Below are 16,483 nucleotides of genomic sequence, written 5' to 3' on the forward strand. Positions count from 1 at the left end.
GTATGGTTTTGGTTATGCATGGATAGCACAAGATATGGGTGATATAAATACCTTTGTAAGCCAATTTTTACTAAGGCTGAAGGACTGCGCTAGACAAAATTGGGTTGAAAACATACAAAATAGTCCAAAACTTTGTGAAAACTATGCATTGTTTAAGAGTTTGTTAGAACCCGAAAAATATTTATTTGATGTAAATATTAGGAAGTACAGAGTAGCATTTACAAAATTCAGAGCTTCAAATCAGAGACTTGCAATAGAAACTGGTAGACATGAAAATTTACAAAAAGTAGATAGGTTGTGTAAATATTGCTTAGAGAAATATATTTCCGAAATTGAAGATGAGAAGCATTTTTTTACTAGTTTGTTTACGTTATGAGGAATCGAGAGCTCAGTACATTCCTAATTTGAATACTAACAATACATCTTCAAATTGTTATATTTCTATGATGAAAACAAAAAATCCTGATGCTCTGAACAACCTTGCTAGATTTATTTATCATGGTTTGAATGCTAGAGAAAACTGATGCAAAATGTCGAACTGTAACTTTGTGATGTATTTGCTATGGGCCGGTGTCCTTTATCAATTGAATTGCTTAATTGGACCATTTTCCGTAAGTAATGCCCTTTTTTATTTTTTGTTTTTTTTTTTTGCTTTTTTTTCAGAATATTTTATCCACCATTATACAAATACAATGAAAACCGTTTGCCTTTTGTCTGCAAATTTACAAAACTGATGAATATTCATAAAATACAGGTCAAGTTTGATAATCAGTTTGATAGGACAATTTTTCCATAAATTATGCTTTTTTTGTTTCTTTCAGCATATTTAATCCAATAATACAAATAATGTGAAAACTGTTGAAATTTTAATTAAAACTTGCAGGACTAATTCATAGGACTAATGCATAGATCAGGTTTGAAATTATCTTGTTTATCTTGTTTAGTTTTGATGAAGTTATACTGTTTTTTAGTAAGTGGTTTTTCCACAGATTTATTTTAAGGAATGTTAATAGTCTCATTATTGAACTAATTACAAATGTAAAAGTGTTCTTTTGACATTTTCTGCATCTTAACAATTTTGTTAGTTGATTATATAAATTGATGGTAAATCTGTTATCATGCATTGTGTAATAAAGAGTCAAAAGTGGAAATAAATTCATATCAGTGCAGTTCGTCAACTTCAATCTTTCACTTTGTTCAAAATCACTATGTTCAATAGAACAAATTTAGCAAAATGGACAGTTATACTTGTTCTGTTGATATTTTTACCGTGTCAACAATTTTGTTAGTTGATCATTTAACAAGGCAGCAAAACTTGTGAAAGTACAGACAAAAAGCAGAAAATATAGATGCACAAAATAGGCTTCTGATGCAATAATACATTATACTTAACAGCAAAGTGAACACCAAATTTTAATTATGAACAACAGGTAATACAGATGTCAGTGAAATGTGTAACTAGCATAAGGCCCATGAGAGTTTAATTAAGTTCACACTTTGAAAATGCCAGAATGAGAAAAATGAAAGTTTCACACAAAACTACATAAATTATAAAGAACAAATGACAATCCAATCAAACTGGTTTTCCCATAGGAGCTGTATGTTAGTCCTAAGAATCATTCTTATAAGTCACATAAGTCATTTTCTTTTCATAAAGTTTGCCATGGCAGTGTACAAAGTAGTTTTTTTTTGTCATTTTTGATTCAATATTACATTATAATTTTCAGCATAATCATCACCAATTTTTAATGATCTACTAAACATAGCATTGACATGTAGAAAATTTGATTACCATTTGGCTTCATACCCTTGGGAGTTGTAAGTCCCACAATGCCAATATGTGAAAAATGAAAATTTCATAAAGATCTACATTGCTTCCAGAAGAGAGTGCAATCAGACTGGTTTTCTAACTCAGTCTTATGAATCTTTTCAGTAAGTTTGAGAATCATAAGTATAACATGGGTTTCCTTACATTGTCATTATGTCTAAAATAGGCAGTGTCTAAAATAGGACTTTCTTCAATTAATGCAATGTTACTTAATGTTTAACAGCAAAAAGACCATCAGTTTTTAATAATAAAGCATAATTATCATTGATATTCGGAAAATGTGACTAGCAAATGTCTTCAAGCCTATGGAAATTCAAAGTTACAACTTAAAAATGCCAATATGTGAAGAATTATAATTTTCCAAAAAAAGTATAACTTCCAGAAAAATAAACCAATCAGACTGGTTTTTCAACTGAAGCTGTATTGAAGGTTATTGAAGGTTATGAAGGTAACCCTTCATTTTCATCCAAATACCAAAAATCAGTTTTTCCTGCATCTAATTATTCAATAATGCATCCATCTTCAGATAGTGAACTGATATCGATTTACAGATACTGGCACATACCAAATGTGCAATACACAGGTATATCTTGCACAGTGTAGTTGACCTTTTTAAATTTGCAGAAGGCTACCAGACTCCACTTGTCTCTGTCCTTGGTATAGGCCTGTTCTCTTTATCCATTTTCATTATAATGCATTGCTTCTAAAAGCTACCTAAATAAAAGATGAGCTTTAATTGATTAACTGTGTGACAATTATGCTGAATTACAAAAAGCAAGAGTAATATATTTGTGTGCCAGCATTCACTGTTATCACCTTGTCATATTAATTTTAGGCATAAAGTGGTGTTTAGTGCAGTTACAAAGTCTTCCTCCTGGGACATTCCATTGATCTTCTCCAGTTCCTATCTAATCAACATCAGCCATAGCTTGTGTGTTTTCTCTTGTCTGAACTTGAAAAATGAACACCTCCATTTCATACTCATGCAACATCTGAAAATAATAAAATTTTAAAATAGGAACTTTTCAGACATATATAATTACCTGTTCAAATGTTTAAAACTGAGAGACAATATCATTATCAGCATTGTCATAGACAAATTATAAATGTTAGGGGAGGGGAACTTGTGACCGGCTCGCTCAAATGGTAGTCACAGTGTGTGCTCTACTTGTCATATCCCTTATATCTTAACAATTATACTGATTTGAAGGAGTGTAATTACTTACCATTGAAAGCCCTCTTTTCCTGTATGCATATCTCGATGGTTTATCACTCACAATTTCACCTGACTGCTTGGGCAATTTCTGGATTCAGAACATGTATCATTGATACAGCGTCAGGTAATCATTCTTTCTCCATATTTGTCAGTAACTTTTACTTCAGAGGGTATCACGTAACATCAAATCTCAAAGTCGTAGGGTTCCATGAAGTCTTTACTTGTTTTTGCTTCTGCTGATTGCAGGAATAAATGAAAGGACATGTTGTTTGCAGAACTGCTTGTAAATAGGTATGCTGCACAGAAGTGTCCTTTTCCCTTTCGAACTCTCCCCATTTTCGTGAAAACACGAGCAAAACTGATGTGCACACCTGTACCCATATGCTCCATAAAATGGTGGACAGAGAACATGCTCACAGGACCACCTTCTCTGTGTCATTTCCACTTTAGCCTTGTATTCGAGGTTTTCGGGTTAGTCTTCAGGTGTGTATTTTCACAAATCCAGCGATATACTGTCCAAATCAAACACATTTAATATTTTGATCTCAGGTCATGTTTATTTGTTTATTAAGTGTCTAAAGATTATAAAAAACACCGTTACATTTCAGTCATTATGTAAAATTGCACCAATTGTACAAAAACCCTATTTTGGTCACTGCTGTCACAGCTAGTAACCATTTAAGGAAAAACAAGTCACTTACTCTTAATAATATTCATGTTTTATTTGTTATCTTTAAAGTTGAAATTGTAACAATCTAAAAAACCAATACTTTGATTAAATAAATAATTTGGATGGCTTTGATACTCTATGACTTGTAAATGTTATTTTGCATATCAGTTTAAAAATTAATAAAAAAGTTTAAAAGGTATTATCACTAGTACAAGTAAACAGTCCATGTCACAAACTAAGCTAAATAATTTTTACGAAAATTCAAATCCCTTGTAGTTGTGGTATGAATTGCTGTCTAATTTTCATACTGATGCAGGATGAGAGAATAACTCCAATTTCTTTCCCTGTACTCCCGATAGCCATCTGACTGTATGCATTAAACTGTGGTCTCCTGGAAATATAGATGCCTTTCATTCCCTCCTTCAATTTCTTCTTTTTCCTGTTCCGTTTCCTGTCACTTTTTTAGTCGTAGCCAGATATTTCAACAAACATTGTAAGCTTTCCTCCTCGCTATCGCCAGAGACACATTTCCAAATTGAAGCCATGTTGAAAATATGGCCAACTTTATGATGTCACTCACCAATTAACTTAGATCTCGGCTATTTGTGCGTTATTAATTTCCACCACTCCTCCCAGACCATAGGAGTTAGATGTTAAAACATTGGAAATTGGTAGACTTAACATCGTGTGTATGGACACTTTGGAATTTTAGTGCAACAGGGGCTTGGGCAGTCCCTTAGGGGGTGGTTGATTCTTAATTCTTTTGTCATTGTAATTTCATTTATTTATTTATTTACCTATTGAGAGTATAAACATGATAAATTAAAAATTTATCTTCCCCACAGCCCTCATGAGGTTTGTAAATTTACATAAATAAAACTATTTAAAAAATTAAAAATTGTGTTAAGACCATTAAATGAACTATAAAACTTATAAACAAAAAGGATGATTAAAAATAACAATAAAACATATACAGATTTAACAATAACAACAGTAACAATCCTATTTTGAATAAAATTTAAATTGGCTGATTTAAAACTTTTCAAAGTTTTCAAATTTTGAATGTCATTATGAAGATTATTCCATAAAAGTATAGAGCTCCAAAAGGTCTTTGTGATAGCAGCCTGGCAAATATAACTGCTCTTTGGTTGAAGATCTTGTTTGTCTCTTTGTAACATTAGATAAAATATTATTAAATAAAGTACTCATGTATGTAGGTGTTAAATCATTTCCAAACTTGTATATCATTGTAAATTTCCTTGAATCTATTTTTTCATAAATGTTGAGCCAATTTAAGTTTTTTAAAAAGATTAAAAGAGGAATGGCTTTTGCCTGTTTCTGATGTATAACTAGTATTAACCTAGTAGAACGTTTCTGCCATTTATATGATTCATAGATTTTCGGACTACTGTCCCATACAGGGGAATAGTAGTCTAGGTGAGGGGTTACCTGTGCATTATAGAAAAGTTTTCTCGTTTCTACAAGCAGATAGATTTTGATTTTTCTTAAAAGTGGGAGTTTACTGTCTACTGTCTTTCTAATTTTCTGTATATTCCATCTGAATATTGAATATTCCATGATAGGTAATCACATGTAGTCCCTGGTAGTTTTTCAGAGCTCACATTGTCAGCCAGTTTTCCATTTAAAGTCCATTGTTATTTTTTACTGTTTTCATTTAAGTGTTCCCATTATTGACTCAAAGTAATTAGCATACATGTAGTTTTTTTAAAACACTGTCGACATTTTGTTACTTTCACACCATGTTGTAAAATTTTTCACATCAAAGTTTAGTTTTTGGTTTAGTTCAGAAGTTGTTTTTATCATTTTATGTGAACAACCACAGAGTTTGCAATTTTAAAGGGGCAAGGTGGTCTGAAAAAGTGGACCTTTTTTCCACAAAACTTTCATGTTCCTTGAATAAATTTTAACCCAGAGCAGACTTTCAAAATGAGCCCCCTCCCCCTGGCCTGGCAACAGGCCCAATTAATAAGTCACTGGTGGCCAGTCCACTAAATAAATATATCCCAGCAGTCCTGGCAAAAAGTGCATGCCTATGAGCCACAATAGAAATGACAGGTACATTTCACTTCTAGATAACATCTTGGATTTCACTGCTTTTTCTTCCTTTACAAGAACGATTGAAAACTTAACAACTGACAAAGAGCTGCAGCATGCTGAATCCGTTCACTGGCCTGACTGGCTTGAAAACTCAGTGAGTGTGGCAGATGATATTTTTGAATGCTTGAAACAAGACAAAAAAAAAGTTGCTCTATTTTGATGTTTGCTCTAAGTGTAAGGCAAAAGAAAAATATAATTTTAAAAAATAATTTATTAGTTGGATTGATTGCACCATACAAATTGTTTGAGTAACTACCATAACTGATGCACATAATAAAAATTGGTGTTGGTAGTGTTGTCAAGCATTATGTAATATCACATCAAAAATGAAAAAAATATATCTAATTTTTATTTATTTATTTATTTTTTTTTTGCTTTTATGTTTTAAAATGATAATATTATTATTAGTATTTGCATGGAAGGCTTTGAAGATGTAAAGGATAATTTACTTGGACTATTGGTTGCTAAATAAAAGGAAATTGATGTGAACTAAATTTCCTGTAAACAGAATAAAGTTACATGTGTATGGTCATAATTTTTAAGAAGTGGGGAAATGAGATATATATCTAATTTTCTTGCTTGACCTGATTAATAAACTGAGAGAAAACAGTGTAAAGTTAACAAGGGAGAGAACATATCTGAAGGAAATAAACTGGAATGAAATAAGAAATACAATATATATATATATATATATATATATATATATATATATATATATATATAATAAAAAGAAAAAACTAACATCAGCTATTTTGCCCCGACCGGTTTCATTCTTTCTTCAGGGGGTTTTGTTTATTTGTTACTAGGTGATGTCATAAAGGCTAAAATGTGACGTCTGTAACAATAGGTGTTTAATTGTTGCTTTTACCAATGCTATTATCTATTCAATGTAGGTTTATACTTATTAATGAATAGATTTTCTTTCATTTCCCTTTCTGTTTGGGTTGTTTCCCTACATTGAATATTTTAGCCTTTATGACATCACTTAGTAACAAATAAACAAAAACCCCTGAAGAAAGAATGCAACCGGTCGGGGCAAAATAGCTGATGTTCGTTTTTTCTTTTTATTATATATAATATATACTCGTACAGGAAAAACACTTTTACGTTTTATATATATATATATATATATATAGAGAGAGAGAGAGAGAGAGAGAGAGAGAGAGAGAGAGAGAACACAAAAAGTGAATAAAATAAATTAATTATTCTGGAAATGAATCCATTGTATGTGGTCATATTACAGATAGTTACTTACATTTTCTTTCCCTTGCCAAATCTTTGACATGCTTTATCAGGACATCTGTTGCTTAGTTTTGCTTTAACTGTCTGTGTCTGTGTAAAGAAAAATAAAATCTATTGTATCTCAGTGTAAGAAACCAACTTCATGTTGAAGAGTGAAAGGCACATTAATTCCATTTCCATGTTTTTGGATTACATGTTCTAATATAAACATTTTGCAATTTGGAAAATAAGATCTGTGTCAAACACATTTCTCCACAGAAGATTGGCTGATTTACTGTTGGAAAGGAAAGTAGAAGTGTGCTAGATGTGCTAGATTGTTTCAGATGGAGTCCAACACACTTGTCTTGTATGTGGAAAAGATACTTTCTCTGAGGAATACCTGTCAAAATGCTCAAGCTCCTCTGCAGATGCTGAACAGATTTTAAAGAAAATAGCAGAGGCAAAGAAAGAAAAAGGTATTCTTATTGCAAAATTTAGTATTGCTAAAGTAATACCTTATATATTGACAAAACTTAAGCAGAATGAAATTATTGCACCAAAAAATTGTGTTATCTTGTAGATGTGCAGGATTTAATTAAAACATCCTGTTTAGACATTTTATAGTCTAACAGCTAATTTTTCACTGTTAGGATGAATAAGTACAGTATTATGAGTAAGGTTTGTTTTTTGTGTTTTATTACCTCCATCCAAGATAACTGGTTTAGTGTTTAAATTACCATCTGGACTGGGAAGTGACCATACCTTTCATAAATAAATACTTTGAAACACATCCAGATAGACTATTCTGTAATGTCAGTTTTATTTGCTTCTTCTAAAGGCCCCTCATCTTTTTATTCAGACTTCAAGATGGTACTGGAGCTATCTGGGCACTGTCTTTCTGAGGTCAGTGACCACCTGCACCCTATGCACATCTTAATGATCCGATTACATGACAGTGCATTTGATGCATGTATAGAGTTACAGAAGTGGGACCTAGCTCTGGTGTATGCCAGTAAGACAACAGAAGCATACAGGTTAGAAGGGAAAAACCATTTGGAGTAAATTTAAAGGCCCACATTATATTGGGCTATGCCTGAAACTGGTAGCATATAAATATTCAGTTGTCAGGTATATATTACTTTTTAAAAAAGTTTGTAAGCTTCTAACTTTTTAAAAGTTTAAAATTGTTGAAGCACATTTATATCATTCTCTATCCTTACTTGCAGAATGACAGAAATCAGTGGATTTTCATGGCTTTTTTTTATAATATTCAAGAAATGAATTTTTCCAGGGAATTTTATGCGGCATATCATCCAAATCTTGGTATTCACTTGATGAAGATTGGTAAAATGCAACAATATCTTAAACAGATTGAACCAGCGTTGAAGAATCTTCAGCAGGTATATAATTACTTAAATATTTCAACTTCCAAGTGAGTATATAAGGATAAGTAAACATAGTTGACAACAGGTGTTATTTAAGGGACTGCTTGCTGTTTTTTTTGTTTCCATGTTCATCAATGTTTCCACAATTTTTCCAGGCTGAAGACATTTTGCATGCGAGTCATGGAAAGAGCCATTCTTTGTGCCAAGATCTAAAGATACTTTTAAAGCAGTGTGAGGAAGAGCTAAGAATTCAGCAAGGGAGAACATAACATTATACAGAGTCCTCATGTAAACTTCTATTTCTCTAAATATGGATTTTTCAAGAAAGCATGGTTGTTACACTACTTTTCAGATCAAAACTGAACATCTTAAATTTTAATTTAAGGGTAATTGGAGAGGGAGAGAGAGAGAGAGATTCAATTAAAAAAAAAATTAACACTATTGAGGTACTGTGAACATACATTTTATTTCACCCTGCTGTTCATTTTCCACATAAGACTAGAAGATGTAAATAATTTGATATACAAGTATCTGTAATACCAGGGCCAGAGATATCTAGTGAAGTTGCTTTCTACTTCAGGTCAGTAATTTTGGCATTTCAGAAAACTGCATTCAAATTCACACATAGTACTGGCTGGGTCAGCCCAATTCTGTGGATTCTCACTTAAGGGTATTGAAACCCTTTGTTATAAACCAAATAACAAAAATGATTTTTTTTCCTGTATTTAATAATACGTCTTTCTTTGTGCCGATTTTAAACAATGAAAAAGTCCTCAAAAATATAAAATTTTAGCGTTTATATTTTTTCAATGCAATGTATAAGCATAGGGATCTCGAAGCTATAATCGTCAATTTAACCTTTCTATTTTGAGGCGAGATAGCAATTGGTATGAGTTGGACCAACCCAGCTACTACAAAGTTAGCTTGAATGTGCCAATAGTGACCTCTATATCATGGGACCCCGTTTGAAAACTTATTATAGAAAGGAGATGGAAGTTGGCATATAAATTTGCTCCTTAGAGCAATGCTATTTTAAGTAGCTATACATATCAAGTATCAATAAATAAACCAATTTATCACTACCATGAACAGGGTGTAGTAGGGGCTTTCCTTAAAAAATATAATGCAGTTAAGGGCATTTCTTTTATTTCTTTACTCTACAGTATTCTAAATGTAAATGTATTTTGGAAAAATTACAAACTTGTGAAATTCTAGCACCAAGATGTTATTTGCACTCTATGGCACAACATACAATACAAAAAGTGTAGAGTACAAATGGCGCCAGAAATACATTGCCTCCTCTCTTACTTCTTTCTATGCTTACCTATATAGCTAACAATTTGAAAATCCTGACAATATTGGCCAAGTGTGAACTCTACCACATTACCAGCAAAATATCTTAATATATATCTACTGAACTATATACATCACAGATTTCAAATACATTTCCAAAAGGAATGGTCTACAATTTTGACAGTAAGGAGGCTATGTGTTAACAGATAATTTTAACTTTTTACTGACCTAAGCAGATGTCATGTCTAAGCTACAAATTCCTTGCTCTTTAATACCAACATGTATATTTTGTGGAAAAAGTTTACAATTCATTGGTCAGGTAAACAATATTTCTACATAATTTTACACTTAACATAGAGACACACAAACAACATATGAGTAATATATCTAAGGTGGGTAAAGTATGGCTATAACTGTGATTATTGATTAATTCTACCTTACGCGTGGAATACAAGTAATTCTTTATTCAGTTTTATGTGCTAAATCATCAAGTTTCAAACAAAGTGTGGATTTGGTTTCAGTTTACTCTGGGTATTGATAACTTGACGTCTTCTTAATTATGTATCACCTTAAAATTCATCCAATTCCAAACACCCAATGGTTCACTGGGCCCCGATATCAGACTTCAAAGCCATCTCATCACTAGCATAAATCTATCTCTAGTGTGCTTCCACACTGCCCTTTGTTGGACTCACTCTAGCATATTTTAAACAATTAAATGTACAGTTTCAGCCACACCAATATTTTGCCAAATGATTAACAGTGGAACATAAGAATTGAAAATTTAACATTTTCCTCTGCCAAAATGGTTATCAACTTCAATTTCGCTGGCTAATGTGAGCCCAGCTCAGGTGATGAAACATCAGACGGCACAAAAGCCATGATAAGCTCAGTGCTAATAGAGGGCAGTGTAAGCATGCTGAGTCACATCTACTTATCTTTTATTTGAGTCTTTGACTCTTTAAAATGTCACAAGGAGCTTTTACCATTTCTTCTTATGCTCATCCATGCTGACTCCTCCAGGACCTAGAGCAACTACAAGTAACAATCCTCCAACTACAGACATGGTCTGGAAAAAATCATACTTCAGGAAATCTCTCATTGGCTTATAGTCTGGGATAGTCCACCAAGCATTGAAATAAAGATTCATAGAAGTGAGCCATACAACTAGGACCAGGGCAGCCAACTTTGTCTTGTAACCTACAGCAATTAATCCTATCAAGAGCAATCCAATCAAATTCTGAACTATGTGGAGAAATGAGAACTCAAAGCGTAGAAGTGTCAGGAACATGAGCACAAGGAGAATGCGACCACTAAGCTGCATGTATGTCTTAGAAGTATTTTCCCCCATGGATGGAAGACCAGCAAACAGGCTTTTACCCTCTGCCTTGCTCTCAGCTAACAGTAGTATCACGCCTCCTGCCAAAGCCAGGTTTCTGAAATTAATATAACATGAAACTGAATACAATGTTAAATAAAACAAACAAAAAATTTTCAAAAAGTGGTGCATACCATCAGTGTTGGAAATTATCCAAGTCCATGTCTGGTAACTTTTGGGGTAGATGGATAACTATTTAAAACAACATGCCTGGTGGCCAGGTAACTTATGAGAAAATGATGAAGCAATTGTCAGATTCACAATTTTTGTTTTTAGATGTTAATTTTAAAAAAAAAACAAAAAAAAACTGGCAAATATACAGACACCATACAGGAAAAAAGGCAGCAAAGCTGTAAAATTTTCAGATATTATGCAGAAAAAAATGGACAAAATAATGTTTTCGCCAATTTTGATGCACTGTTACACACTTCTTTAAATAGTATAACCACTGAAAAACTAGTGATTCAGTTCCATGGGATATAAAAGCCATTGAAAATGTAAATGTGTGAAAAATGAAAATTTCACGAAATAAAAAAAGTAAATTATTATCGTAAATGTAAACCGATCATGCCTCTTTACCAAAAAGAGCCACTCAGTAAATTGAAATGAATACAAAAATACTATTTGAAAGTTATGGGGCAAACATTACCAAAATTGTGATTAAAAAAAAAAGTATATATATATAATAATTACTGAAAATGTAAATCGATAGTAAATTTTTGAAAGCAGCCTGCTTCTTTACCAAACAAAGCCACTCAGAAAATTAAAACAAAAATACGGTTTGGAAGTTATGGTGCGAATGTCATGTATCACAAATTGACAAGGGTGCATTTCAACGAGCGTCATGCCCAGGCCAGTGTCAAATCTTCTTCCAGAATGGAAAAAAAAAAAATGGATTGGCCATCAGTCAGTATTGCATATATGAGGGGGAAAAAATCATGCTCATTTTTTTAACTTTACTAGTTTTTTATTAATATTCATCAGTTCTATAAGTTTGAAGACAAATGGTAAACAGTTTTTGACTTATCTTGTTGTCAATGAAAGTGTAGGGCGACAGTGAGGACTGATACAGGTGACGGCTACATGTACAGACACAAAAGTAGGACTGATAACTTTTGGGCAGGACTGGTAACTTTTGGAGTTGCAAGTCCTGGAGTCTAGCTGGCATTTTCCCAGAATTTCTAACAATGATATCATGTTCTCTTCTTGATAGTATTTGTATGATAGGTGCAAACACATCTGAGATCACGCATCTTCAATAACATTTCATATCATGATGAATATTTTACAAAGTTTAGTAAGGAAATTGTTTCTGATAGGAAAATGATAGTAATATGGTGAACTTCCCTCAAAAAGAGCTGACTACAAACAAATCTAAAGGAATCTAAATCAACATTCCAACTTACCTCATAAGAAATCTCACATCCCACAAAATGCTATATGCTATGGTCTGGAAAATAAAAACAAAAAGGATCAAACTGAATCTGTGCCTTTGAAACAACTGAATATTTAAATGTATGTTTTATGTCTCACAACATATTTTAATTAAGAGTCTGCGTAAATGTAGATATATTTTGTATCTTCAAAATTGCACAATTGCAGCACAATACCAATTGCAGCAAAAAGTACTCTTCCACAGAGTTTGTTTCTACATGGGCCAAGGACTTATTGAGCAACTTCTGCTCCCAAAAACAAAAAGCTCCTGCTTCAAGCTGTCGTGTTTTGGATGTGGATCATTATGTGAATATTGTAAACCTTGGCATTTTGAAAAAACGGCGCTGTGAGTATTGCTGCAAGAACAGTGAAACTAATGAGAGAAGAGAGACTAGGATGGGCTGTGAGGTGTGTTGTAAGTGATTATGTCCTGGTGACTGTCATTTCAAATACCACAGATACAGACATGAGAATATGTGATTTTATAACCATAATTCCTGTATGAGAAAAAACTTTGACCAGTTTAGAATAGCAATGAGTCAAATGGTATAACAGAATCAGCACAAGTTCAGCAGAGACGTTTTCAATTCTTATTTTGTGAGTCCAATTGAGAAAAATCCATTTTTTTCTGTTTTGTTGATGAAAATATGCAAACTAGCTCATTAATATGCAAAAGTGAAAATTGTCATCAAAGAAATAATGAAAACTTGCCATCAAAATATAATTTTGTTCAAGCCTGTTTCAGAAAACATTGTTTTCTCTTGCAGCAAGTACTTGAACAAAATGAAACATTTTGACAATATTTTTGGGGAACATACATTACCTAGTATTAGCCATGATGCAAAGCCCCTTGAGTTAAAGTTTAAATATTTAGAAACACATCCTTACGTCATGTCTAATTTACCACTAAAAAATATATCGGAACATGGTGTAAAAATTAAAATTAAATGACCCGTAACATGCGTTACCGTACATTTTTGGAACATACGTTACCATTTAAGGTTTTTTGCGTGATGTGAAAGACTTGGTAAAAATTAAAATATGAATTTAAATTGAGACAGTTGTGGATTTTTGTTCTATACACGTTTTAAAAATTGAATACAACTCTGAATTTATTCAATTTTATTTTTTGACACTTAAGCATGTGAAATGCACCTCTATATTGGGTTTGGGTGTAAGTGTCTGTACATATGATAATTTTCTGTGCAGGGGCTCCTTACCTGCAGTGCAATAATTCCCCATAACAATCCACAGGCTATGGGCACCTGTTGCCTGCTGAGCACCATGATACAGCCCCCAAGCTGTCCAACCAGATTAATAACGACAAATAATGTCCCTATGAACCAGCCACATCCCCAGGTCGCACTGATGTAGTCCCGCTGCTCGTTCCATTGAAACCACATTCTGATGCCATCCTCAAGGAAAGTGCTTATCAGGCACAATCTTGCAACATGTGGTAGGACATGTTTCCCATGACGTAATACCTAGAAAATAAAAAAAAATTTTTAAAGTAAAGTGCCAAGCATTTCGACTGGTCCAATCAATCAGACCTTATTAATTATATTATAAAATTAATTTCTCTACACTCAAACATTTAGTCCAAATGTCAAAATCATGCGACAGAATTTATTTTCTTGTTACGATTGTTCAACTGCACTGTCAGCATGACTCGGTAAATTTTCAAGCCAATTGTCAATTGTTGTCCTTTCAAAAGCTCTCGTCAATAACTCTTGTACATATGAATTCTATATTTCACAATAAAAACATTGTGAATAACTCATAGAAATGTAAAATATTGTTTTACCACAAAAACGGCAGTTATAGCTATTATTCTGATATCTGAGCTTGTCTTCAGACCACATGACCTCCATTGATGGCTATACTCTGTTAAAATCTCTTAAGAGATTTTAACAAAAAAAAAAAAAAACTTTTTAGAAAAAAAAACAGGGACTAACTTTGAATGTAAAAATGGATTCACTATCCATTGGTAAATATGGGAAAATTGTTGTTTACTCCAGGAAGAGTTAAAAAGAGGTCTGTTCTGTATGAAACCAACTATCGGCAGTGGGTAGGATATGTCATAAACACCTTCATATATAGACCATATATAGCATTCGCTAACAATAAAAATTTTGGGAAGAATAAACAATTTTATTTTCAAGTTCGATTGAAATATATATGCAGATAGGGAAATGTTCTTGAAGTCAATACCGCAAGTTCTGCATTTACTACAATCGACTGAAAGATCAGCGAGATCGACTGTCCAGACTTCTTGGCGCCAAATGCCATACGCTGTCAAAATCTGAAAATGATCGACGTAAGTGAGGAAAATAAATTGATAAAAATGAAGAATTGTCCTGTTTGAATCTCAAGTAATGTTAGCACATATTGTACACAACAGCAAAATACGATTTCAAAAGGAGGATAAAACGTGCTTGAAACATGTGTTAGGTGAAAATTGCAGCTTATCTTGCATGACACCTCAGGTAAAATGTAATACTTCTGGCAGATGCCCCAAACAATCCAACAATATCAAAGGTTTCCATTCCTATATTTTATTCAATTCAACCAAAATGACATCTCCATGAAATTAATTAATAAATCTTGGTCGAATTATTTGGCATATTACTGTAAATACTGAACACTTGGGAGCCTGTTTGCACACTTTTTAAAAAAATGCTCGTATACAAGAGGGTTTGACATATGTGGGTCTGTCCACAGTGAAATGACAAAAAGGGTGTGTGACCAACAAGCCCCTTATTTTCATCAAATGTGTTAAAAACAGCATAAATTGTGAAAAAATGACCTGATCAAGCTGATTTTCAAACTGTGTTTTATGAATAAACATCAGTTCCATGAGATTGAAGACAAAATATTTAACTGTTTTCCACTTGTTGTGATATCACTGAAAGTGCACGGCGAAGACAGACGGCTACACGGCAGGTGACAGCTATATGTACAATGTACTATACATACATATCAAGGGACATACAAGGCAGCAAAGCTGTCAAATGTACAGACAAAAAGCTGTCTATCTACCAGTTTGATTGTCGTAAAATCATACACCCGCTATAAACAGACGAAAACCAGGTCAAATCTACTACACGTGGTTTTCAAATCTACTACGCGAGGTTTTCATTTCCCATTTTTTGAGGCCTTTGCTTTCATGCGTTAGCACAGACAGTACATATCAGAATCGTCAATGGGAGTGCTAACGCATGAATTTTCGTGCTAGTCTAGAACCAGTGATTATAACATTACACACATTACCCTAAATACATTGTAAATAACCCACAGAAATATAATAAATTCCATTTTACCACCAGAAACAGCATTAATTATTTTGAAATCTGTGCTTGTCATCAAACCACATCCATATGACCTCCAGAGATTGCTACCTTCTGTGATAATCTCTTTTAAGTTTTTTTCAAAAAAAAAAAAAAAAAAAAAAAAAAAAAAAAAAAGATTAAGCGTGCATAGGAATATGTAAATTCACGTTTACTTAGTTCGTTTGTTTTCACCTTCGTATCTTAAATGCCAACAAAACATACAATAATATAGCCAGGTGAATGCACTGCCATATGAAATGCATGGTCCTCAGTACGGTGTACTGCGAGTGGAAAAGAAACATTTTACGCTCCCACAAACTACTACGTATGTGTAAAACTGCATATTGAAACAGACAATCCGAACATTAATCAGCCCTTACCTGATCTGCAACATCCTCTGCTTTGCTCATGAGTTCCTCCTGCTGCCGTGACATCTTGACACGTCTGTTTCACCGGATAGTAGCCACGTCTATATGCAACATGCACTGACACAGGAAGTGCCAAGTCCGAAAGCTTCGTGGTCATGCTAATTATCGTACGTACTCCCTCTGATATAACAATTTTATGAACAAATATTACATTTTTTCAATTTGTTAAGATTACTTTTTAAT

General features: G+C 33.1%; 2 protein-coding genes across 5 annotated transcripts in view; one reads left to right on the forward strand and one right to left on the reverse strand.

Moving 5' to 3' along the window:
• The window catches only part of LOC106154503 (histone-lysine N-methyltransferase SMYD3), a 43,682-nt gene extending 33,972 nt beyond the window's left edge, over window positions 1–9,710 (forward strand). For all 4 annotated transcript variants that reach the window (XM_087009923.1, XM_087009924.1, XM_087009925.1 and 1 more), the window contains exons 10-13: window positions 7,398–7,529; window positions 7,913–8,087; window positions 8,345–8,453; window positions 8,594–9,710. In XM_087009923.1, the coding sequence (XP_086866049.1) occupies window positions 7,398–7,529; window positions 7,913–8,087; window positions 8,345–8,453; window positions 8,594–8,707 (530 nt within the window). In that variant the 3' untranslated portion in view covers window positions 8,708–9,710. The remainder of the gene's footprint in view (window positions 1–7,397; window positions 7,530–7,912; window positions 8,088–8,344; window positions 8,454–8,593) is intronic.
• Window positions 8,886–16,441, reverse strand: LOC106154504 (surfeit locus protein 4-like). Its single transcript, XM_087009928.1, has 4 exons — window positions 16,253–16,441; window positions 13,764–14,027; window positions 12,516–12,559; window positions 8,886–11,167 (listed from the first exon to the last, which is right to left on the reverse strand). The coding sequence occupies exons 1-4, from the start codon at window positions 16,304–16,306 to the stop codon at window positions 10,714–10,716; spliced, it is 816 nt and encodes a 271-aa protein (XP_086866054.1). The 5' UTR covers window positions 16,307–16,441; the 3' UTR covers window positions 8,886–10,713.
• Window positions 16,442–16,483: the final 42 nt, after the last annotated feature.

Source organism: Lingula anatina, chromosome 3, assembly GCF_051362555.1.
Source record: "Lingula anatina isolate TDL-2025a chromosome 3, LinAna3.0, whole genome shotgun sequence".
Classification (NCBI taxonomy): domain Eukaryota; kingdom Metazoa; phylum Brachiopoda; class Lingulata; order Lingulida; family Lingulidae; genus Lingula; species Lingula anatina.